We start from the raw sequence: 25,416 nt of genomic DNA on the forward strand, positions 1-25,416 counted from the left end.
TGGCTTCTATTTAGCCCAGAAAGAATCAGGCAGAGGGAGTCTTTGCCAGGAAAACTCTGGCCTCAGACACTGTACTAAACCCACGCAGACCACAGGGCTGCTTAACAGAAAGCTGCAGTATAGAACATATTTGAATCCATCATGGTAGCAATTAGCATAGTCTATGTGACTATGACTCTATGTGTTAATATATAGTACACTATTTCGCACTTGGCTTCTTTGGTGCGCTGAAACTTTTTTCCTCATAAATCTCAGAGATATGTTGTAACAACACTGCGACTGACAGGGCAGTTAAGCTGGATGGATTCCTTAAGATGCTCACAGATTATACAGATTGGCTCAACTTTCCAGTTAAGTAGAGGAGACCTGACCCAACAACACAATCTGAGACCTACAGTCCAAACGCTTGTGGAGCAGAGCTTGACTCCACGATAGATACTTTCCCCAACGGACAGAACTGCGTGGGCTCTCATGGAGGTCATGGTAGGCACGCTTGTCCAAATAGGTAATATGGACCACAAACACCCAATGACTGCAACCACCAGTAGTACAGACACACCTATGATTACCTTGTTCTCAAGTCATCACATTCTCAAGATTTTGATAAAACTTACTCTAAGCTCGTGGTCAAGGCCACTGACATTCAAATTCATCCAGGTTTTTAGTAAATACACCTGCAATATCAATTTGAAGCTCTTATAGATTCCCACCTCATTCACACCTGCTGTGGTGACGATAACTTTAAATCTAATGACTGTCATTTATATTTTTTCACAAAGTAATTTTAGTTTTCTTCAAAACATGGTGTTAGGGTTAGAGTTACTATGTATCTATGATGACTTGGTCCCAAAACAGGGTTAAACCATTTTAGACACACTGAAAATGTTACATTCTCTTGAAACATATTCTTTGAACAACCCATTTTATTAGACATTTAGTGTCACTACACAGGAATTTATTGGGGTGCAGAGTGCAGAGGCCGATTTCTTAGAACTCTGGGAAATGAAATCAAAACCATCTGCATGACTACACATGACTAAGGCCAAGGAGGAAAACAAAGAATGAGGTTTTGCAATAAAGGTGAGCTGATCCTTTCAGTCTGGCTTGCATGAGGACACATAATGTAGAATCATATCAAAACAGACAGCAATAAATAACATGCTTGTTACATTTAGGTTATTAACGTTAAAGGTTATATTAACAATGTCCATCACAACTATCAGTGTTAATGTTTTGGCTCAGTTGTTGCTGAGCAAGTCTGCAGAGAGCAACAAGTTCCCCATAAACTTGCAGTAAAAAGAGAGCATGAAGGTCATGAAACTGTAAATAAACAAGAAATTTTAAAATGATGTGGTTTGCATCAAATTAAACCACTCTCACTTCCAATTCTGCTATCTTTAAGCTGCCTTTCCCTGCCCACCTTTGCTGCTGCCCATATGCAAGCTGTTTTGCAACCCACCTCCAACTCAACTCCTCCTATCACCTTGTCACCACAGCATCTCCCCACCTTATGCTTTTCATATGCATATGCAAGTGGAAGGCTGAGGAGGCCTCGGAATCAAACTTATTGCCAAATATAATACAAATTTCCTGCAGACGGAGATACCAATGTTCTTTCGATTATAGCCTGAAATGACATCTTGACAAACAGCAGTAGTTAGTCTAAAGTTTCCTAAAGTATCTCAAAATCATTTATGAGGCAAGCTAGTGATTACAATGGAGAGATTTCAAGAAGAAGGAGAGCAGAGCGATGAGGGAGGAATGCGTTCCTTCCTTTTGGAAGGAATGTGTTGCAGCAGCAGAGCCAGCCAGACACAGCGTGCGTTATACCAGCCAGCACCACAGCGCTGCACGGCCACGATAAAGCTCTGCAATGTCAGGCTGCTCCTGGAGCCGATAGTTAGGCGCCCATGCTGGGAGGCGGGTTTGGGTAAGAACATGTTACACTGAAAGGGCAACTCAAGGCCAGCGCTGAATGCCATGGTCCTTTGGAGTAAACAGGACGGCAAGTAGCTGATGGAAACGTGCGCTGGTTCACATTATTTATTTTGCTTAAAGCTTCTTGAGGTCGACCAGACACGTGGCCTTAATGATTAAAAACATGCCTTTCACAGATCCAAAGTTTAATTTTCATCAACATGTCAGAAAGTGAAGGCTGACCGATCCTGCCAGCAGAATAAGTACACTTATCTCACTGCGGGGGCAGGTCAACTCGATGCAACTTCAAAAGGCTCTTAATAATCATAATATTTCCTTACAGTTTCTCTAAACAGGCTGAATGGCAGGGAAACTTTCCTCCCGCTTCTCCCTTAACACTCCCCCCTTCCATGCGCCGGCATTCATTTCTTGCCGCTCTCTTCCCCTGCAGTGTGGGCTCACGTATACTGGGCCCAGTGTTTCCAAGCCATTTGCTCATATACAGAGCTGCAGTGTGCTGTTAACATGGAGACTCCCCTGCGAGTGTATAATTTGTGAGTCGTGTCCAATTCGAATCAAGTCAGTCTCCTGCTGACTTCCTGCCTCGGTTCAGTGAAGAACGCTGGGAAAAATGCTCCGGTGCTGTCCAGCACTCACAAGACCCTCATACTAGAGCCAGCAACCAGCAAGACACATTGAAGAATGACTCTGCTTTTTTTTTCGACTAAAGCGCCAATTTCTTTGTGCTGAAATGTCATTACATGTGTCCATTTTATACCAAAGTATGCCTAAACTTTTTCAGAGCTCCCCACACATTTTTATTCACGTCAGAGTGGAAAAGAAAAATGAGTCCATCACGGGAAAGTCCCAACTGCAAATTCAGAGTAATAAAACATGTATAGTTATGCTGAATCAGAAATAAAATAAAATAAGCCCTGAGATTTGATTCAAGGCTGTTGAAACATAAACTACAGCAATGAGCAAGTTAGCTTGCTGATGAGGACTGTGGCACGGTTGAAAGCCTTAAGCTACATAAAAATGCTATGAGCTACAGTGCAGTTTATATGCAATAACCTCGGACCACAGGAGCAAAGTTAACCCTCAGAGGTCTAAGTTATCATAAAGCTCTGAACTATAACTTTATGTTTCAACAAAAAGCACAACCTTTTTGAAAATAAGATGAACCGTTTTCGATAAGTGACAGAATGACTATTTTCTTTGTTTCCTGATTGTTTAGTAATACTAAAAAAAGACCCCCAAAAGTAGACATTCCAATAGGATAGGCTTGATGCTTAATGCTAATGCTAAAGTACAGCTGTTGTATCTGTTTGCATAGTTAACTGTCTACGCAGAGTCTGAGGAGAGGGGTTTCAACCTATGCAAATGTGCTCCCGTTGAGTCCTCCAGAAAGCTTGAAGTGGACGACCCTACACATTGGTCCAACGCTGACTTAACACCTGTTTGTACTGAACACTGTGACACTTTCTTTTAGATCTCACAAGGTCAGCTGTTCCAAAGAACATCAATTGTGCTACCATAAATGCATCATTCTCACATGCATTTACCTGACATGTGACCTGACGCCCCAACAATAACCACACATATGTAATTTCTGTTTGTATTACATTGTTATCCCGAGTCTTGGCAATCAGGCAACAAAGAAAACAACAACTCAGCAGCTTGCAAAAGGTTTAAATTGAAAAGTTGATATGTTGCAAGGCCAAAGGCAGCGGGACAGGCCAGAAGCCTCCACCAGGAAATGGCCCCTCATTTTCCCCCTACATTAAGAAACAGCCTGAAATGTAGAGTGTCCCAGTAATGAAATCCAAGTATTACTATTTTGAAATATTGTTTGAGATCCAGGAAACTGCAACTGAACTTTGATTCAGTGATATTTCTGCATGTATCAGCCTTGAATGGAAGCTTTGGCAAACTGAAATTAGATGTCTTTATTTCCTTTCTTTTTATGGACTGATTCACACAACTTTTTACACTCCTTGTACCAAACAAGACATCTGATATATGTTTATAATATTAGCTTATATGAACCCAAGTTGCTGAACTGTGTAAAATTTTGAAGCAATGAAGAAAAACGATACCATAGACTCTTTAAGACAAGGCCAATCAGTACTTGGCAAGTGGTTTGTTCAGTATTTCGGAGAGGTTTCCACAGCTCGTCTGTGGTTTTAGTGTCTCAGTGGCTTCTCTTTCTTCATGTAATTCGAGATTGAGGCCCTGAAGCTCTGATCGGGGCTCGGTGAGGCCGACTGTTCCAGGACTCTCTGTTCTTCTTCTGTGTGAAGTTCCTAAGAACTCTGTCCCCTACTTTTCTACTTTGGCTAACATACAGTGGGGCAAAAAAGTATTTAGTCAGCCACCGATTGTGCAAGTTCCCCCACTTAAAATGATGACAGAGGTCAGTAATTTGCACCAGAGGTACACTTCAACTGTGAGAGACAGAATGTGAAAAAAAAATCCATGAATCCACATGGTAGGATTTGTAAAGAATTTATTCGTAAATTAGGGTGGAAAATAAGTATTTGGTCACCTCAAACAAGGAAAATCTCTGGCTCTCACAGACCTGTAACGTCTTCTGTAAGAAGCTTTTCTGTCCCCCACTCGTTACCTGTATGAATGGCACCTGTTTGAACTCATCATCTGTATAAAAGACACCTGTCCACAGCCTCAAACAGTCAGACTCCAAACTCCGCCATGGCCAAGACCAAAGAGCTTTCGAAGGACACAAGGAAAAGTATTGTAGACCTGCACCAGACTGGGAAGAGTGAATCTACAATAGGCAAGCAGCTTGGTGTGAAAAAATCAACTGTGGGAGCAATCATCAGAAAATGGAAGACATACAAGACCACTGATAATCTCCCTCGATCTGGGGCTCCACGCAAGATCTCATCCCGTGGGGTCAAAATGATCATGAGAACGGTGAGCAAAGATCCCAGAACCACACGGGGGGACCTGGTGAATGACCTGCAGAGAGCTGGGACCAAAGTAACAAAGGTCACCATCAGTAACACACTACAACGGCAGGGAATCAAATCCCGCAGTGCCAGACATGTTCCGCTGCTGAAGCCAGTGCATGTCCAGGCCCGTCTGAAGTTTGCCAGAGAGCACATGGATGATACAGCAGAGGATTGGGAGAATGTCATGTGGTCAGATGAAACCAAAGTAGAACTTTTTGGTATAAACTCAACTCGTCGTGTTTGGAGGAAGAAGAATACTGAGTTGCATCCCAAGAACACCATACCTACTGTGAAGCATGGGGGTGGAAACATCATGCTATGGGGCTGTTTTTCTGCCAAGGGGACAGGACGACTGATCCGTGTTAAGGACAGAATGAATGGGGCCATGTATCGTGAGATTTTGAGCCAAAACCTCCTTCCATCAGTGAGAACTTTGAAGATGAAACGAGGCTGGGTCTTCCAACATGACAATGATCCAAAACACACCGCCCAGGCAACAAAGGAGTGGCTCCGTAAGAAGCATTTGAAAGTCCTGGAGTGGCCTAGCCAGTCTCCAGACCTCAACCCCATAGAAAATCTGTGGCGGGAGTTGAAAGTCCGTGTTGCTCGGCGACAGCCCCAAAACATCACTGCTCTCGAGAAGATCTGCATGGAGGAATGGGCCAAAATACCAGCTACTGTGTGTGCAAACCTGGTAAAGACCTATAGTAAACGTTTGACCTCTGTTATTGCCAACAAAGGTTATGTTACAAAGTATTGAGTTGTATTTTTGTTATTGACCAAATACTTATTTTCCACCCTGATTTATGAATAAATTCATTACAAATCCTACCATGTGAATTCATGGATTTTTTTTTTCACATTCTGTCTCTCACAGTTGAAGTGTACCTCTGGTGCAAATTACTGACCTCTGTCATCATTTTAGGTGGGGGAACTTGCACAATCGGTGGCTGACTAAATACTTTTTTGCCCCACTGTAGTTCATGTCTGATTATGTGCCTCAACCCTCAAAAGCACAGCGTTCAGTCGAAGCCACTGGACAAAAGCTTTACTGACCACAAAATACTTCCTCTCCAAGCTGCTTTTAAATATTTCCATTTTTGGGAAATAGATGATGGACAAGTTTTGGAGGGAAAATCACATTTGTGCAAAAAATGTTCTTTGGATAACCAGCATAGACTTGCTCATAATCATCATGTGTGCATGCATGTGGATATGCATTTCAGTCTGTATGAACAAAGTGATGGCCAAAGTTTGGAATTTGAATTCTGCATGTTCCAGAAGTAAATTAAGGCTATATTTCACATTTCAAATTGTTAACTGTCATGTGCAATAAATTCTTTTCGTACAATGTACAAAAACACCTGATGAGTGGTCCAAGGTATGGCACCAGCGCAAAGCTAAAAACACAACATGTTTTGGGTCGCTGAGGTTTGTTACTTCAAGCATTTCGTCAAGACATCGAGTAAATTATAAATTCAATAGCGGGCAAACAGAGGCAAATTTAGTTTTAAAGCAATTCTTGATTATAGTATCTGTATACTTGTAAAATCTTGTAGTGAAATGTGAAATAGGAAAGAAAATATCTGGCAACTTGATACATAACTTGTGGATTTATGTTTAACCACAAACTTTTATTAAGTAAGCTGAAAGTAGCTCCCTGTTCTGAAAAGTGAAGTCAGTGCTAAACTGCTTTATACCTGCAATCCCTATGACGGCTGCAGGAGGTGACTTCTTCTTGTAAATTACGACTAGTATCATTAGTATCCAAAAATAATGATGAAGCAGTGTATCTTTAGGCCTGTCAAGTTGCAAACCACCAAGAAATTAGCCAGTTACTAAACAAAAGGTGACACCATGACAACCAGCATCTTTTCTAAACTTAACCAGAAAGCTTCTGAGGCCTAAATCAGACTATAGGCATAAGTCTCGATTCAAACTCAGGACTTGATGGTTGACGGTTGAGTGCTTCAAATAGCTGTCATTAACCCCAGTAACCTCCTTTATAAATGTTACACTTTATTTCAAATGGATATGATAATACCCAAATAGCAAAACCAGACCAGATTGCCTGTTTGAAGATGCCAGACCATGTTTAGTGTCAGATCACGTCTGGGTTTAATGCAAACAGAGTATAAAGATGGTCCTGCTATGAACCTGGAGATGAGGTATGTTTTTGTATTGAAACTGGACCAGAGCTGGTTCTGGCCGGGGAAAGGGCTGTAACTCTGTTACACTCCCTAAATTAAATTTTAGTATGTTTTTGGTGTTGTTCTTTGATGAGTGCAATATTTACAGACCCTCACTAGCTTGAAGTTCCACTTTGGGTTTGTAGTGAATGCCATGCACCCAACTGAACTGAAGCCAACAATCATAAACTCTACAAACCGGAGTCATTCCAAATAAACGAATGGACTAAATTCTGATGACAAAAACTGATTATTTCCACTCAGAAAGTGTGCCACTGTAATCAAAGGTTGTGATGAAAAGACAGAGGCAACTTACAAAAAGTATGCGCATAAAAATTTGTGTAGTTCCTGTTTGTATGAGTCTGAGCTCAGCTCATTATTCCTCGGTGTTTCAAATGGCAGACTGACAAAGTTAAATTCATTAGCATGTTTTATTTGACTCTAATTCACTCAGCTGAGACGAGCAGCTCCAGATCTGCTGCTGTAGGAGAGCTGTTGGCTTCACCACATAAGAAGGAATTGCTTTTTCTTTTCTTTTTGGAGAGGCAAAAAAGGAAGGAGGTACATGTGCAACGCTCATTAGGAGAAGCCATATGGTCGGGGGAAGAGGAGGAGACGGGGAAAAAAACTGAGACATGGAGAGATGCACCTTTTTTTGCTGAAATGAAAAGGGTACTTCTTTGGTGCCTCTGCAAAACATTCATTAAACTTCTGTCCTATTATTTTGACATATCAGGTTCTCATTTGTTGTTGAAAAAAGAAAGGTGAATATGTGCTAAAATGCAGTTTTTGAATCTAAAAAGCGATTGGATATGATCAAAGAGTGTAATTACACCAGCAGAACATACATTAATACACATTATTAAATTCATTTAGTAATGTTTGTTTACAGAGACGTAATAGGTGCAAAAATCGATGCAAAATATATATGTACAGTGTACGGTATTAGTATTATGTCCCTATTGGCTAATGATTGATATCATCATGATACATTGCTGCGATAATGGTGGCATGTGATGGCACCGTTTTTTTCTCTCTACCTAAATAGCCAGCTCTTTCTCTTTCTCTTTACAATTCTTGAAATGAAGTCAAGTGACATGATATTTGGATGCAAACGACAATGTGACATTTAAAGTCCCTGCATCCCAGTGTCATTTCTAAAATGTTGCCAATAAAAAGGCAGGAGGATATCAAGCATAAAGATAAAAGACATTTTATGAAAGTTTGACCTCATCTGACATCGAAGAGGACGTCAGAAGTAACGTGATATTTAAAATCCCTCATATTTCATTCCACTCATGCCTATATGTTGTCAGTGCAAACAACGGCAGTAAGAGACATGGTTTTGAAGAGCTCCATATCGCACAACACTTCTAAGAACCATAAGGTGGACGGAAGCCAAATTTTGGTCAGTTGTTAACATGATCCTACTCTATCCTTCTCTACACCCCTTCATTTTCTGTCAACACCCACCCAATAAATAAAAAAATGAATAAATCAACTCAGCCAAAATGTTGATGTTGAAGCTTCAAAATATGAAGCCCAAGTTATATAGCCAGTCTGGGTAACTCAATGGACACTATAACATAATTCAATTCAACTTTATTTACACAGCGCCACATCACAACAACAGTCGCCTCAATGTGCTTTATACTGTACAGTAGACCCTACAATAATACATACAGAGATAAACCCAACAATCATATGAGCCCCTATGAACAAGCACTTTGGCGACAGTGGGAAGGAAAAAGTCCCTTTTAACAGGAAGAAACCTCCAGCAGAACCAGGCTCAGGGAGGGGCGGGGCCATCTGCTGTGATTGGTTGGGGTGAGAGAAGGGAGACAGGATAAAGACATGCTGTGGAAGAGCATAACAACAGACTGAACATATGCTCTAGTCTATTATAAAAGGATAACAGTGGCCACAACCATAGCCTCTGCACATCTGTCTTGCACATGAATTGCACAAAAAGGGAGAAAGGATATTTAAACCTTTTTCTGTTTCTATTAATAAACAGAAAAAACTCATCAGACAGGCTGATTACATGTATGCCTTACTGATCAACAACAAACCCACCAAAACCAACTTTTTGAACTTATCATTAGGGTTAGGTTGACTACAGTCATACTGCTGGGGCACAGAGAACAAGGAGAACTGGTGAAGAAAACAGTGGATCTGATTTTCATGTGCAGTCTACACGAGGCGTCACCTGAATACAGATGCGTACCCCCCTCTGTACATACCCCTGGCTATGAGACGGATCCTCAGAAACCATCTACCAAGGGCAAAACAGAAAAAAGTGCTACATAAATATTCAGTAGCCTCAATTTCTCACGGTGTCATCAAAACCATATTTGGTTGAAATGTTTGAAGTGATATTTACATGTACACACACCATTGTTTTTACCTCCAGCCGCACAGTGGTAAGATGGCAACATGAAGAAAACACAGGAGCGCCACACTTTGATTTAACTGCACGCAGTTATGATCAATCCTGAGAGACTGAAGAGCCTTGGGTTTAAGGACATACATGTTAACAGGTCATAAAAGCAGAGGGGAAATGGTATTATATGAAATCAACAGCACGGGGAAGTCAGTGCAAACACATTGGAACAAGTAGTGCAGAGCTGCAGAGCCTTCACAATGCTTTTTCCACGAGGAGAGGATGAAATGAAAGCCCACATTACTGGCAGGCATTGAACCTGTATGGTTATAAGAAGCAGTGGGAGACTAAAACTAGGCTGATTTGACTGAAGGCTCTCCATTTCTCAAGGCTATGCCTCTGGTTATCCTTCCTCCCCGCACCTCCTATTTCCCCCCCTCAGGCTCACAGCAGGAATACACTTTAAATCACTTTGTCCTCTACCTAGAAAAACTTTCTGACAGGTCGTTTTGTGGACAGCACAAATCTATTTCTTCCTGCTACAGAGCCAAAAATATTCTCTTTCTGTCCTGTTGACTTTGTACGTTTTGGACAGTGATGGCTTTAGTAGACAGACATCATGGTAGGATCACACCAGGGGACAAATAGAGCTTCTACTTTCAAGTGAAATGCCTGTACATCTATGAAGGTTTCCTGCATTTTTATCCTCTTCCCCAAAAAAGGCACGCGGCACGGTCTCGGAGATGATACCTTAGGCTAGAGCGAGCATGTGTGTGTGTATGCAGTGAGATAAATAGCTGGCACCTCTACATTTTGGACACTAAAGTCCGGCTTTGCCTGCAGCTGTTATCTTCAAAGTGACACAGTGATGCTCCAGGGGCAGAGTGTCCTGTCGCCGACCTGTGATGGCTCACCGCACAGACGCAGCGTACAAAGACTGCTGCGTTGTGTGAAGTCTGGCCAGGTGACCGGCAGAAGAGCAGAGAACAGCACTCATCAACACGACTTCAATTGTCCAGCACATCTCAGCGATATGAATGAACCCTTACATGTGGTTAAACTGGTTATTCCTTTAGTTCAGCACTGAGCTGTAATGACATTGATTGTCTAGTAGCCACGACTTCTGGTTTTCTAGAGTTTTCCACTGAACCTCCCACAGACACTGCATATCTGAGATACAGGTAGTAGGAACTAAATGCAAGAACTTCTGTTTCTTTTGGTCCGCTTGTCTTCATTTTGGAGGTCTCCCTGTGACTATGACTAAACACCGACACAGAGGTGGAAACATTTCTTTATGACTTATGACTTCTGTGTCTGGGATTCTGCTCTGATCCGAGGTAAATATCATCAGAGCGTGAGGGCGATGCCAACCTCTGTGCACCTACCAGTTGTTGTCACCACCCAGATGAGAATTTAAATTGCACCAACCACACAGCTGACTTCTAAAAGGCATAACAGGACTGACTACTCAGACGTCTGTGCGAGTGTCTACAGCGCAGCATAATCAACTGTACTGTGAAAAAACTAAATAAGTGGTATTTTTAGTGCTGTCAATAGGTTAAAAAAATTAATTAATTAATCTCACAATTTTCTGTCATTAATCGCAATTACTTGATCAATAGCCTGGTTGCAATTAGATTTTTTTCAACGTTATATTTAAGCTTGTAACTGACATTCATGGAATATAATGAAGCAAATGGAGAATAAACACAAAGAATGTTCAATGCCTAAAGAGAGAATTTGAATAGTTTTCTTCAATCTTTTAGCACAGCTTCTCTCCTGTGAAATACAACTTTTTTAAAAACCTATATACTAATAGGTAAGTATACACTAATATATAATATGTGATAATAATGTGATATTTTAAGCTGGAAGTGCTTCGGTGAAAAGAAAATTCCTTCTTGCACAATGTGCAAAATACTTTATGTTGGTCGACTGTTCTGTCTTGTTATTTTTTTAATACTCAAATGTGCGTTTATCATCTTCCACACTGAGCTGATTGGTTCAGCTGCTCGATACCAGATCAGCTCCCCATTGGCGCATGTGCGAAAGTAACTCTACTTGGATAAACTGCCCGAAATGCGTTGACAGACACATTTCAGGGATTTTGAGTGATTCTGCACTCCAGATGCATTAAACGTGTTAAAAAAAATTTAATTTAAAACTACTGACGCTGACAAGTCAGTCAGCCATTTGAAATCATTTGAGAAGCAGATCAGATGCAAGGTAACCTCAGCTTCTGCTATGAACTCGGATGTAGCTTCCGATTTGGAAAAACAGAAAAAATATAAAACCATTTACAATTTTTTGGGACAACGATGACGCCAATACGGCCTTTTAAAGAACTATTATAGTATTATTGTACCTTGATAAAAAGCCACAAGCTAAACGTTTGTTTAGCTTTAACTAAAAGCTCCACATTCAACCTCTTGTAGCACTTTTTTGGTCTCCACCAGTTGAAAAATGCAGCGGTTAAACTCTATTTTCATTTTTTCTCAGTTTGAACAGTAAGGTGCTGCTGCTCAGCTGTAAAACCAAAACAATGAGCTGAAAGATGCTGTGGGTCTCCAAGTATGATCCACCTATTTCGCATTACGTGCAGTTGTCGAGATAATTGTTGAGTAATGAAATGAATCAGCTTTAAATTCGATTAAATCATTCTATCTTAATGTGAAACTGGAACGACGCTACAAACCTCGGCTGATTTGTCTTCACAATAAGACCAACTAAGTTCTTGTTTGGACTGAGGCACCGAGCCGTTGAATTGACCTCTTTCATGTTGCTTTTCGCTCCCGATTGAATCAATGTTTCATGCTTTGTTATGTATTCTGACTGTGCGCATGCTGCATCCAATTCTTCACATACCCTCGCCTAAAGTGAAGTGTGTTGAAGCTCAGAGACAGGGCAGCTGTCTCCCACTTGTTGGGACTCGGAGTTGAACTGTGTGGTCACCGAGTGGATTGATGGGGGGAGCCGTTGCCTACGCTCGGCTCCAAGTTGCATCAGCTAATCTCGTGAATAATGCAGAATCATGAATAAACATAGATGAATGTATTGCAGTACTGTAAAGGAGACCTTTCCCTTATTTCTTCTCTTCTCCACCCCGCCTCCATTTTTCTGCCCTTCTATCACTTTCAGCTTTTCTCCTTTCCCACAAAAACACCATTTCTTTCTTCCCTCCCTGCCAAAATCAAACACTCCCACTATTCCCCCATCCTCTGTCACTCTGTCTCCATCCTTTTCTTTTGCTCCCCGGCCATAGCAGTGACAGACATTGTAGAGCTGTAGCGCTGCTGTGTCTCAGTGCGGGCGAGTCGGGTCCGGCCTTCACTCTCAGCTCAATAGCTGCATGGGTTTCCTCAAAGGCAGCCATCCAGCCAGCACAAAGCCTGCCCACTGGGAATAGACCCACAAAAGAGAAAGGGGGCTGCTCGCCTTCTTTGCTCTGCTCCGTCTGAAGCGGCCTGCCTCCACCACCTCCTATAAATAATACAACGCTGCCTCAACAAAAAGAAATCCAGCCTTGCTCCCGCAAGCCACTGCTTCCATCTAGCCTTTATTCGCGCGATCGCGCTGCCCTTCCCCTGTCTCCTTCTCCTCACCTCTTTTACCTCTGATTTTAGCAGAAAGGCTTTAGGAGCAGGTCCGTACATATTCACGTGCATATTACATTCAAGAATTTACGCTAATTCTTTGAGTACATCTCAGTATGCTGTGTGTGGTATAAGTGCAACATTAAGCAAAACTGAAACCATCATGTAAAATCCATTTAATTGTAGCCAACCTTAAAAAACTATAAACCGCTGATGCTGTATATCTGTGTAAACAGAAGTGTTCTCACTCTCTCAGATACACAGTAGGTGTAATAGTAAAGAAAGTCATGCTTGTAAGGCTCCACTTCATACCACATTTAAATTCACTGGATAAATTTTACTTTTATTCACACCCGTATCCAAACAGTTTTGGGTGCCGACACCCAGCCTTTGGCTTTTGCTATGCTAGCCTAGCCAAGAACAAACAACCAAAAAGCAAAGTGTCCTAATCTACCTTTAGCGCTCTTTAACGGAGCGTCGTTATCTATCTGCAAACAGTTTTACAAAGCCGGCGCGTCCGCGTGCCATGGAACCTGGAATGGATTTTTTATTCAATTAATCCTTTTGTTATATGTTTTGTGAGTCCCCCAAATTTAAGAATTAAAAAAAAATAATTTAACCAGAACCACTGTCATTCATTTACAATCACTAAACTTCAAAGTACTGACATCCTGCACTTCGCTCTCACAAACAGCAGTTTGGAAAGCCCAGAGCAGCACAGTGATACTCACAATCACCATTAAAAAGAATGACAGTAAACACTATCATACTCTATAGTGTGCGGCTGTTTAGTGCTATATTGTAGCGTTATACTGGTGCATGAGTTACATTTGAGGGGAAGCATAAAAAGCCATGTGCATGTGTTGGTGTAATTTGTCAGCGTATTAATGGGAATGTGTGCACAGGGATTAGGCTGCTATCAGTGCAGCTCTCCCAGCCTGCCAGGCTTTAGGCCTGCTTGGACAAAGAGGCTGATTTCAATGTAAATGCAGCAGCTGAGAGGACACAGCGCTCTCGGTGGGGTGACTTCCACCCTCCACATGTGCACGCGCATGCACACACACAGCGAGAGAGAGAAAGCCATTAGCCCCAGATCAGGGCACACACACACAAAATCCCTAGAATAGTAAATACATCTACTTTGTATCAAACCTTTTTCGATGAAACGTCAAGAAATGAAACACTGGAGAAAGTTGGTGACGACTAGTTGAGGAGCTGCTGCGTCTGCTACATATATGCACCTGTCAGCAATTACAGATCTAATCTGGTCCACAGTGCACTGTTGTGGCCCTGTGTTGCTCCATCATTAGGCCAACTATTATCCCCATGCCTGGCCTCTGCACCTCTTATTACATGCAAATAGCGGCGCTTTATCTGAGCCCTGAAAGAGAACCCCCGTCTCTAAAGAATGGGACACCCTCTTCGCCCACTCAAAGCCATTCCTCCATCTATTACTGGATTCTCTGCTTTAGTGCAGGCGGCACAGATCTCATGGCTTCGGTGTTAAAAGAAAGGCCGTGGTGGTCAGCAGGATGCAGATCAGTGTCAGACAGAGAACTGTGCGAGGGAATAGCTAATGACTTTCATGTTGTTTGACATTTTTGTGTTCTAATAGACAATATTTTCCATCACTGTTTGATTTTCTTCTTGTATTTATGAGAAAATCGGCTGATTAGTCTTATAAAAAAACCCAAAGATGTACAAACATGATTTGACTCACTAATAGGAGCATGAGTGAAAAATAAATGCAACATCAGCTCTTGGTAAAATCTATTATAAGAAATGATCCAACAACATTAGGCCCTTGCATGTGTCACATATACAACGAAGATACATACATATGTATATATATGGACAGATAAATATGCAGAATATATTAACAAAGCATGAACTGAGAGTAAACATCCAGGTTTTAGAAATGGTTTACTACTGTTTAGCTAGTTATCCTCTATAAGGCCGCACTGTATGCACAAAAGAATAAACTGAAACCATATTTGATCATATATAGACATGTAACTCTGATAAAACACGACCATAAGCACTTGTTCCACATGTCTTGTTAGAAAATATTAACTTCATAGCATATCCCCAAAGCAGCGGCAGCCTGTGGGATGCTGTGCATGCCTTACCCAAGCTACTTAGCCAACAGCGCATTCAAGCATTTCAGGAAAGACTACAGATTTTGTGTTTATGAGTGTTAACCTGTGTAGCGTGATTAAATATTATGTGTGTTCAGAGGAACAGCAAGTCACAGATATTCAGAAAACGCCGTAGCTAGCACGACAATCCCAGTAAAGTGTTGCAAACGTCAGTTGTGGTCAGAGAACACGTGACCGTGTTTGATTTGAGAACACACTACTCAAATTCACATGCGACACAAACAAGTACTACTTCACATACTACACAAGCAATATAGCACATGAAAATATCCATATCATTAAAGTTTCACCTTCTGTCTGCATGTTCCATGTTATTCTTTTGAGAGTGTGTTACTTCATGCTGCTTCTGCTGCAGCATACTGTTTGCTAATGAGCGCGTACCTGTCAGGCAGTCGTGTGCAGGATGCTGCCTCAGGTCAGTGTTTGCTGCCAGAGGATGCCTTTCCATGACTGTTCCTTCGTGCACACACCTGTATGCTGTCCCCGCTCTCTGTCTGCAGCTTGACATTTGGTACGGTGAAGATAGAAGACACTGCAGGGGGAAGAGGACACGAGCGGATTAGAAGTATGTAGGCTGACAGCAAGAACATTTCCAAGTGAGTTGTTGAAGATAGAGATGCTTATTAAAAAGTGAATATTTGAATATTTATTTGCAGCAAGAGTTTTCTGTGCTTTAATATTTGTGTCGGGAGGAACTGGATCTTTAAATTGCTTCGTGTGGCAAAGCTCATTTCAGTTTTAAAATGACCATTCCAGTGATAACACAATCAGTTCAGCAAATGACAGAAATACGTTCCACAATTAATGCCACTGGTTAGTTTGAGTTCATTTCTATACACTATGAGTTTCAACTTGCAGAGACTCGCAACCTCGCCAACAGAGCTAATGCCTTTTAAAACACACGTCCTCACTGGTCTTTAAGGTTTTAATAAATGTTGTAAAAAAATGACACAATTGTGTGAGTTGCATTGAATGTGTGAAAGTTTTACTGTTGACTTTGGGATGGAGAAGTATAGACACACTGCAGAAAGAAAATAAACCATTCTAAAATACCACAAGAGCCAGTAACGCACCCATACCAATATCTTTAAATACTGGAAAAATGCTCTACTTCAGCCTGTCTTTGCAGTTGTCAGCGTAGCGTAATCTTCTAAATATCTCAAAAATGTTGAATATGTTTACTGATATACACTCTGTCATTTGTTGCGAACAAAATAGCTCAACAATAATAGTCAAAAACTGTCCTACACCCGGAAGAACCCAGGGTCCACTGCGCCTGCTTAAGGTCTGACAATGGGTCTGGATCCTGGTGCCCAACAGCAGTCAGGGTCCTGCTAGTCTAAGAACTTCTTCAAGTACTTGTATTCTCAGACCAGTCACCCACTGCCAAACCACTCATTCTGGTTGAGGTCGCAGGTAGCATAATCTTTTTCGCCAGACTCCTTCATTCTGTCACGTATGCTCAGTGTAAACTTGCTCTCATCTGTGAACAGAAGGGGCACAAGTCCCAGATCTGGGACCTCTCTGCATTGAATCATACCTGTTATTAACCTCTGTCTCTCTTCCACAGCATGTCCTTTATCCTGTCTTCCTTCTCTCACCCCAACCGGTCGCAGCAGATGGCCCCGCCCCTCCCTGAGCCTGGTTCTGCCAGAGGTTTCTTCCTGTTAAAAGGGAGTTTTTCCTTCCCACTGTCACCAAAGTGCTTGCTCATAGGGGCTCATATGATTGTTGGGTTTATCTCTGTATCTATTATTGTAGGATCTACTGTACAATGTAAAGCGCCTTGAGGCGACTGTTGTTGTGATTTAGCACCATATAAATAAAATTGAATTGAACCTGCCACCCTCATGGAGTCTGTTTCTGACAGTGCACATGAGTAGCCTGTGGGGCTTATTTTGTGGGGCTTTAGCAGGTCATAGGATGCTGGCCTTCTATGGCCCTCAGCAGGTCTGTCTCCTGGTGTCTCCGCCACACTCTTGGGACTGGCGTGTTAGATGCAGCACACCCACTTGAAGTGTCATGGATGGATGTGCAGTCCTGGAACAACTGGACGACCTGTGCAACCTGAATTAGGTGCAAGCACGACCTCCTGCTATCAACAGTAACAGGACATGAACGGAATGCAAAGCTGGAGAGAGCAACGGTCTGTGGTCAGTAGGGCTGCCACGATTAGTCGACTAGTCACGATTAGGTCGACTATCAAAATCGTCGACGACTGATTTAATAGTCGACGCGCCGTTTGAAGCTTTGTAAGATCACAAAAGCTGCAGAAGTACTAGGATTTAAGAGTGTAATAACGGACTGACACAGAAGATGGCAGCACTGCATGTACAAGGATGCCAGCTGCCGTTAAACCCCGAAGAAGAAGAAGCTGTGTCCCAGAATTCATAGCGCAGCCCAGCTCAGTTTCCAACAATGGCGGCAGCTAGTTAGTTTTAATATTACTCTTATTATTCTTTATGGGTCACAAAATAAACGTTTAACATATTTTCAGGCGAGGATGTAGCTGTGTAAACCTCAAATATCTGCTCAGTTTATGACTACGTCCACACGTACGCGGGTATTTTTGAAAACGGAGATTTTCTGTTTTCGTTTTAAAAAATAATCCCGTCCACACGTAAACGCAGAAATGAAGGAAAACGCTGCTATGAACATGCCAAAGCAACAGGTGGCGATATATTCCTAACTGTGTAGAAATGTTGACCAATCAGAAGTCTAGAAGCCTCGGTGGGAAAACGTAAACAAGGATGGGGCATAGAAGCAGAACTGAGTCGTATGTGTGGAGGGACAGTAACTGTGTGTATATGTAAGCATTTAAACACTGCAGAGAGTAGAATCAACAGTAACAGTATTGTAGGAATTCATTTCACCGAAACAATAACGTGGCGCACAGTGTGACGTCAAAAAAGGTGCACATCTTTGACGCTGCGTTTTCTGCGTTTTTTCTCGTCCACACGTAAATGCAAAAACTGAGTTTTCAAAAATATCCACCCTGGCCGGAGTTTTTCAAAATCTCCGTTTTCAGTGACCGAAAACGCCGTTTACGGGTGGATGAAAGGTGCAAACGCGTAGAAAAATCTGCGTTTTCAAAAATACCCGGGTACGTGTGGACGTAGCCTATATCTGCTCAAGACACCACATATTTTCAAAAGCGCTCGGAGACGTCTGTTAGCCACCAGCTCGATAGCTAGCCGGGGGCTAGGCTCACTAGAGCCGTGAGAACACCGGACTCCCGGCACATCGTTTTCAAACCCACCGCCGTCTTTCGCTGCTCAGGTTAAACATGATATATAAGTCACTTAGATCACTTAAAAATGTTATTTGTAATATGTAATGTTATATTTTTTTTAGTATTTTATTTGTTCCTGAGTAAATCGGTTTGGCTGAGATTAAAGTTATAGTTTTTACACAGCTGAATAAACGTCAAGCAGACAGCTGATCATCAGAAGTGTGAGATGCTCCAGAATTTACTCCGGTGTCCTGTTATATTTTAGATAGCAAGGAGTTTATTAAACTTCACAATCTGCAAATTTCATTAAAATTTAACAAACTATCATCTTGTCTTTATTGTTAGTTAGCACATACCTTAAACACTTAAAGCTGTAAGCTAATGATAGTTATATAAGAGCAGATGCTGCTGGTGCAATAAGCTGTACGTTTTACGTCCAATGGATGATGATCTGATTAGTCGACTAATCGCAAAAATAATCGGTGACTAGTCGACTGACAAAACAATCGTTTGTGGCAGCCCTAGTGGTCACCACCTCAAAAACATCCTCTTTTTGATTGTTGTCCACTTTCACAGCAGGTGAAATGGATTCCCACTGGCCTGTTTACATCCTGACTGGACAGACTGGTATCACTGAAATTGAAAAACGTTGTGTTACACTGTGACGATCGAGTCTTCCCTTAAGTCTCCTAGGCAGTTTCTTGTGTGGATGAAGACAACAGATACCGCTTGGAAATGGAGTGCCACCGAAATATGTCACGAAACCTTAACTGACCAATCAGCATGAAATGACCAAGTCTTCCTTTTTCACTTCAGACACATTATCGATGCGGTGTTTAAGAAAGCTACAAAAAGTAGGGGGTTCATTTAGCTCTTTATTTACTAGTACTGACTGACCCCTGAGCTGGGATAGGCTCCACCCACTCCAGGCTTTTAGATAAGTGGAAGAGATTGGATGGATGGACTGACCCCTGTTGAGCCCTCAGCTGAATTACAGCTCATTTCTATACAAAGGACTTAATAGGAATGCCTTCCCTGGATTCAGTCCAAACAGAAGAAGGAACGGTGACCATTGTTTGCAGTTGTGAAGCCTAAACTGCACAGCGAGGCAGATGATTATTAATCATCAAGGGAATTTGGGGGGATGTGAGATGAAAACAGAAGAAGAGCAAACATCGTCAGGGTTTTCAAACTGGTTGAAGAGCATTAGCATGTTTAATTTTTGGTTAAAAATTTGTAAATCAGCGTGGGGATCCTCTATCTTTGAAGCTCCTTTGGCTCCTTGTCTGGAAAACAATAAGATTAAAAAGCTGCATTTATAACCAAATTCCTCTGGGGGTGGAAAATGAATCGACGCTGTCCATTGTGAGGAGAACACATCTTCATCTCTGACTCTGAAATAGTTGCAGAGTTTTGCCAAGAGAGCAGTGGAACTGGAGGACAACTGCTGTGTCTCAGTACTTTAATGTCTGTTCCCCATCCAGCCCTGAGAGAGGGGACTTGTATTTTCCTTAACCAAAGGCCTTTGCACTTTCTCCATGCACTGCCAGACACCCACACACTCTCACTCAAATCAAATTAAAAATGTCACAAGGCAATCCGCACAGTTAACAGCAACCTCGGGAGCTCCATTGTCTCAGTAATTCTTTCATTGTTCGCTGTAATCTGTCTGGGTATTGTCTGAACAAATCCATAATACACAGGATAATAGAGCGCACAGTTGACCATAGAAAACACATTGTTCGTCAGGGAGAACACGAGACATTTCCTTGACTTTCCTTTGGCGTGTTTGTCATTAGAAAAGTCAGGATATCTTTCATTTGGTTTATTTTAACTACACGGCAGTGCAGCATGTTTCTGGCGGACCGTTCCCATTGGCTCCTGTTTCTGCCAAACAACACAATCACTATGCTGCAGTCGTAGCCAAATACTCACAGCTGGAGTAATTAGCCACTTCTTTATCTCACACTCACTCTTCATTTGCATAATTTTGACACATCCTTCCCCCACGATACTGAGATACCATTTTCCTGCTTATCCACTCCTGTCCTCATTTTCTAAACTCTTTTAATTCACTCCTATTCTTCCCTCAGTTTGCGCCGCTGCTTCTCCTGTGGCACACTTGCATGCCGAAAAGAGAGAGATAAAGCGAGCATACAAAAATCAAAACGAGGCATCTCTTTCCTCTCTCTCACTGACCGCTGCCTTCTGATTCTTTTCAGACACGACAACCTGCTGGGTGCTGATAACAGGATTAATAATACTGAAAAATCCTAATCGGGGGGAATTAAAAATGCAGTTCTGTCATTAAAATAAGCAGCGCGTCAGTGGTGGCACACTCAGGTCTGCTGAGCAGGCTTTTCACACTACTAATGAATTACAGCATAAGGGATTTACACATGTATCTGTAGCTTGTCAGACAATATGGATAGGCAGTCATCTCTGACATACTTTCAAGCATTTCTGTAGGATTAATTGAAATGTAGCCTAACTGTGAAGCTTTGCCTAAAGCCGCTGACTGCTGCGCCCAAAATACACGAGCTTCTAAAATGAAGATGCGTCGAAAGCTGGGGCTTCTTTACAGAGACACGCTCTCTCTGGGCAAAATCAAACTCAGCGTATGGCAGTGGACAGCAGAGGTCCCACTGGGCCTACTGTCTCATCGGCATCCACACAGCTGCCTTCTTTTCAGGCATAGAGAGAGACGACTACGATCTACGTGAGCTGAAGAAAGCCAAAAAACGGGATGAGAGGCAAGGCAAAAACATCCTCTTCCATTTTTCAGAGGCTTCCAAGAGAGAGCCTTGGCAACAAGTAAGAGACACACAGAGGTGACAGACACGTAATAAACACACACCTGCACCTGAATCAACCTGACCTGCAGTAATCATGGAAGCAAAGCCACATCAGAAGAGGGGAAATGGGCACACACTCTCACACACACACACACACACACACACACACGGTGCTAACCACTGCATCATCGCGTCTGTGTAACTGTTAATATTTCTACAGTGTGTAATTAATTAACAAGCAAATTAATGACTTAATTGAGCATTCAGCACAGCAGACTCCTCAGTGCTCGCAGTCCATTAAATTAACATCACACCTGACTTGAATTCGGCTGAATCTTTGAAGTTCTCTGCGTCCGACCACTGTGTGGTTCATGTTTTACGTTTTCTGTCCACTTGCATTTCTGTGCATCTGTGATGGACCAACACTGACCTAACACTTTCAACTGGCGTATGAAAGTGACCCGACACTGGTAATGAGAGCTGGGTTTCCAGCTTTCAGCGACCAAGAACCAAAGGTGGCGTATCAGGTCAGGAGACTTGTGGTTTGTTGGCATGCGTATGGTTTTGTGCACCCCGGGCTCACACTGTCAAAGAGAAGTTCTGTGCAAACTGCAGCTGAGCTTTTTGGACAAGCTTCACTAACCGCCCACACTCCCCACCAGACATTTTCCTCTTCATCACATCCTGTACTATTCACTACTGAGAGCCTTCCTACTATTATGTGCTGTTCTATTGCACAGTCATTGATATTTTCTATTCCGCACTAATAGAATACTGCACTATATGGTTCTAATGTGTACAAATATATACTATATTCTTGCATTTAACTAACTCTGCATCATTAAGCTGTCTGACGGCACCGTATGGCTGTGAGACAGCTGCAGCTGGGCTGTGGGGTTATAAGGAGTGTCTTCGTCCTTGCAGTTCATTTTCACAGTCAGATAAAAAAAGTAAAGCATTGTGTGTATAACATGTGTTCAGAATTGAGTTATGACTCCAAGCACAAATGTGATGTCTGATGCAAAATGCAGCAATTCAATGCAGAGCATTTTGAAATGTGCTAATTGTCACCGAGAGCTGTGTGCTGGAGCAGGTTCTGCAGAACACGCTGTTAATGATTAAGTTCAGTGGTTCAAACTACAACAATTAACTTCCCATTATTTTCAGAACATTGCAATGGATTTGCCTCCTAGTTCTCAGGAGCTGATGCTAAAGCTAAGCTACATGTTAGTGAGCTTCTGTACAAACATAGCATAGTTTTTTCAGTTTTCCACACTACACGCTCACACAAGCCGCACACTGTCAGACGTGTTGGCTGAATAAACAAACACTTGGATAATTGATTTTCAGTGATAAATGCTTGGACACACATACTGAGGAAAAGCTAAATCTCACTGCTGCATCCAGACTTCCATCTCTGCACGGCCATCTTGTTCGGGGGGTTTGAATACAGCTATGTTAAAACTGAACAACAAAGACTAACATTGTCCAGCTGTTGTTTTTAGAGTGTTTAATTCGATACATAGCAGTGATTTTTTGATTTAATATCACGTGACTGACAGACACTTGCTTATGTCGGGTGAAAGAAAGAAAAGCGTGTCCCTTCAAATTTAAATGACTCGTCTCATGTTTCTGTATCTGTTTCATAGCCTGTTTTGGATTTTTTCCAAAGGATAAAGTTAGAAGACAATCATGGACAGTCATGACTTGAACTGATTCATGATGATGTTTGACCTCTGCCTGCATACACATTCCCCATGAACAGTATGGCGACTGTGTTAACGCATCATTTGAATGCACAGTAATCACCAAGGATCTCAGAATCAATCTTTTTCCCCTCAAAAGGCTCATTTTTTGATTTTATTCAGACTTCCTCAGCCTTCATGCAGCCAAACAGAAGCTTGTTCGCACTTTTTATTTCTTTAGTGAGCAGACGGCATTGAAAAGGACACAAAGTTAGCAGAGAGCCTTGAACTGGCTTTTCCTTGGGTGTGGGCAGGATCTCAGCGGTCTCTATCAGCACTGTATTTCAAAACATGGTGGCAAATGGCTGCGACACTGCAGGCAATGATGATGTGTTACGTACTGTCCTGCAGCTCCCAGAGCCGTGGAGGAAGGTTGCTGAAGTATTCATGGTTCAGTGCTGCCTGAGCTGACAGCCGGTTCTTTGGGAAGCACTGGAGGAACTTGGAGGCCAACTCCTCAGCATGGTCCACATAGCCCAACCTTAAACACACAGTTACACATAGTCAGACACCAGAGTGACACCGAAAAGACACGTGAACAGTATATCTGGAGATACATTCATTGGAAATAGGCAGTAAAGGCATCCAAGTAAAATACAGTCAGTTTGTTCTAAACACAGACAGAGCAACTTTCTCCAAATCACAGAGCTGCTGACAACAAGCAGCAAGCGGTTTAATTATGCTGAAGGTTTGCTGACTCGAGAGGAAAAACACATCTAAGAAACGCACACATGCAAAAGCTCACACCTTTTTCTTTTGAGTCTGAATCATACATGTTGACTGGGTCACCGTGAGAAACAATGAAAGGCCTCATTAAAGAAAGACTGTGTGTGTGTGTGTGTGTGTGTGTGTGTGTGTGTGTGTGTGTGTGTGTTCGTTCGAACTGGGAGTCACTGAACTCCTGAACCAGCCCAGCTAGCAGCGCCGAGGGAGAGGAAAGATTGAAAATAAGCGAATAGCAACAAATTCAGTCAGTAATGAGGCATCTACTGCATTAAATAAACATGATGTTATTCTGCGCTGCTCACCGGCCCCACGCTCGCAGTACTCAGAACGCCTCTCATGTTCTCTGGGTTTCTCGTGGCTGAGTCCCTAGTCAAGCACTCTGACAGCCACTCCCATGACTCTCAGAGGGGATCTCGACTCAACTTATCAGCGGAGAGATGCAGGGAGGATAACTCTCTGTTCAACTCATCAACGCCACTCAGAACAGAAGCAGAGATAAAGTTAATGAAGTCCATCAGGGCCTCTACAAGCTTCTTTCTCATACTGGGTGTAACTTTTCTGAAAACTTTGAAGACAAACCAGACAGTGTGTGAAAGCGTACCGATAGATTAAGGCCTGCTGTTCTACGGTTTTGTGTTTTAGAGCCAAATGATAACATTAGGATTAAGATGAAAGAGGTAACAGCCATGATTTTGTGCAACTATCTAATATTTTGGAAGCTCAAGCAGACAAAATTACCACAAAAAGGTTAAACAAAGAGCTTCATTAAGCAGAAAGCATCCAGGTGTCATGTTTTGCTGTGTGGCAGGCAGGCGGAAAGACCCAAATGACGGACGATTAAACTCAAAGCACAACTTTATTCGCTGGATACACTCGCCATAAGAAATTACCTCTACAAAAGACTCAAAAACCTTGTACATGAACTAGAACCTAAACTGGACTCAGGAAACTAAAACTATGAAACACAGGCAACTGAGGAAACGTAGGCAACGCAGCGACTCGTGGGATACAGGAAAAGAAGAGAGCAGACATGGGAACAGAGACTAAACACAGGCTAAGGGAGGAAAAGCTACGATCACTAGGAACTGCTCTTGGGTTTTTTAGTCTTTAAAAGGAAGAAAAACTAATCAGGCCTATTGTCCAGGCTAGCAGTAAGAAAACGATAGTTATTTAAATTAAAGAGCGTTTTCTACCCTTAAAACTATGCTCTTCAATAATCAAAGTGAATTACACACTGTGGCTGCTGTTAGCAGCACTAGCACCAACAACCTCGTTTCCTTGCAGGTTCACATCCAAACACCTGTGTAAAACGTGGTTACTCATCGCTCCTGCTCAGGGATTATATGTTGGTTTTCTTAGTGGCAGTCTGAAGGTAACCATTCATTCTTTACTGGAAAAGAGAGAAAGCGCACTGCTGCCTGCTAGAGCTTGGGACTGTAACATCCTAGACCTCCACTATCCCACCTGTACAGTTTACAGGTGCAGCTTGCCAGTGTTAGCAGATAACTAAACACTTCACTCGCTCCTCTAAATCAGCGGTCCCCACCCCAGAACCAGTCCGTGAGCTGTTTGGCACCGGGCCGTGAGAGTTGAGGCTCGGGTGTGGAATTTATGGTTTTCAGGGTTTTTATCGCTAACTTGGTTTCCCTGGGTTTTTTCCCGTGTTGTAGTTGTGTGTCTTATTTTGAAAGGAATATTTACA

General features: G+C 42.2%; 1 protein-coding gene across 3 annotated transcripts in view; it reads right to left on the reverse strand.

Annotated features, from left to right (window-relative positions):
- cdk14 (cyclin-dependent kinase 14) overlaps positions 1 to 25,416 on the reverse strand; it is a 170,162-nt gene that overhangs the window by 38,925 nt on the left and 105,821 nt on the right. For all 3 annotated transcript variants that reach the window (XM_040034907.1, XM_040034909.1, XM_040034908.1), the window contains exons 12-13: positions 23,330 to 23,469; positions 15,598 to 15,748 (exon numbers count right to left, since the gene is read on the reverse strand). In XM_040034907.1, the coding sequence (XP_039890841.1) occupies positions 15,633 to 15,748; positions 23,330 to 23,469 (256 nt within the window). In that variant the 3' untranslated portion in view covers positions 15,598 to 15,632. The remainder of the gene's footprint in view (positions 1 to 15,597; positions 15,749 to 23,329; positions 23,470 to 25,416) is intronic.

Source organism: Simochromis diagramma, unplaced genomic scaffold (assembly GCF_900408965.1).
Source record: "Simochromis diagramma unplaced genomic scaffold, fSimDia1.1 OVJJ01000084.1, whole genome shotgun sequence".
NCBI lineage: Eukaryota > Metazoa > Chordata > Actinopteri > Cichliformes > Cichlidae > Simochromis > Simochromis diagramma.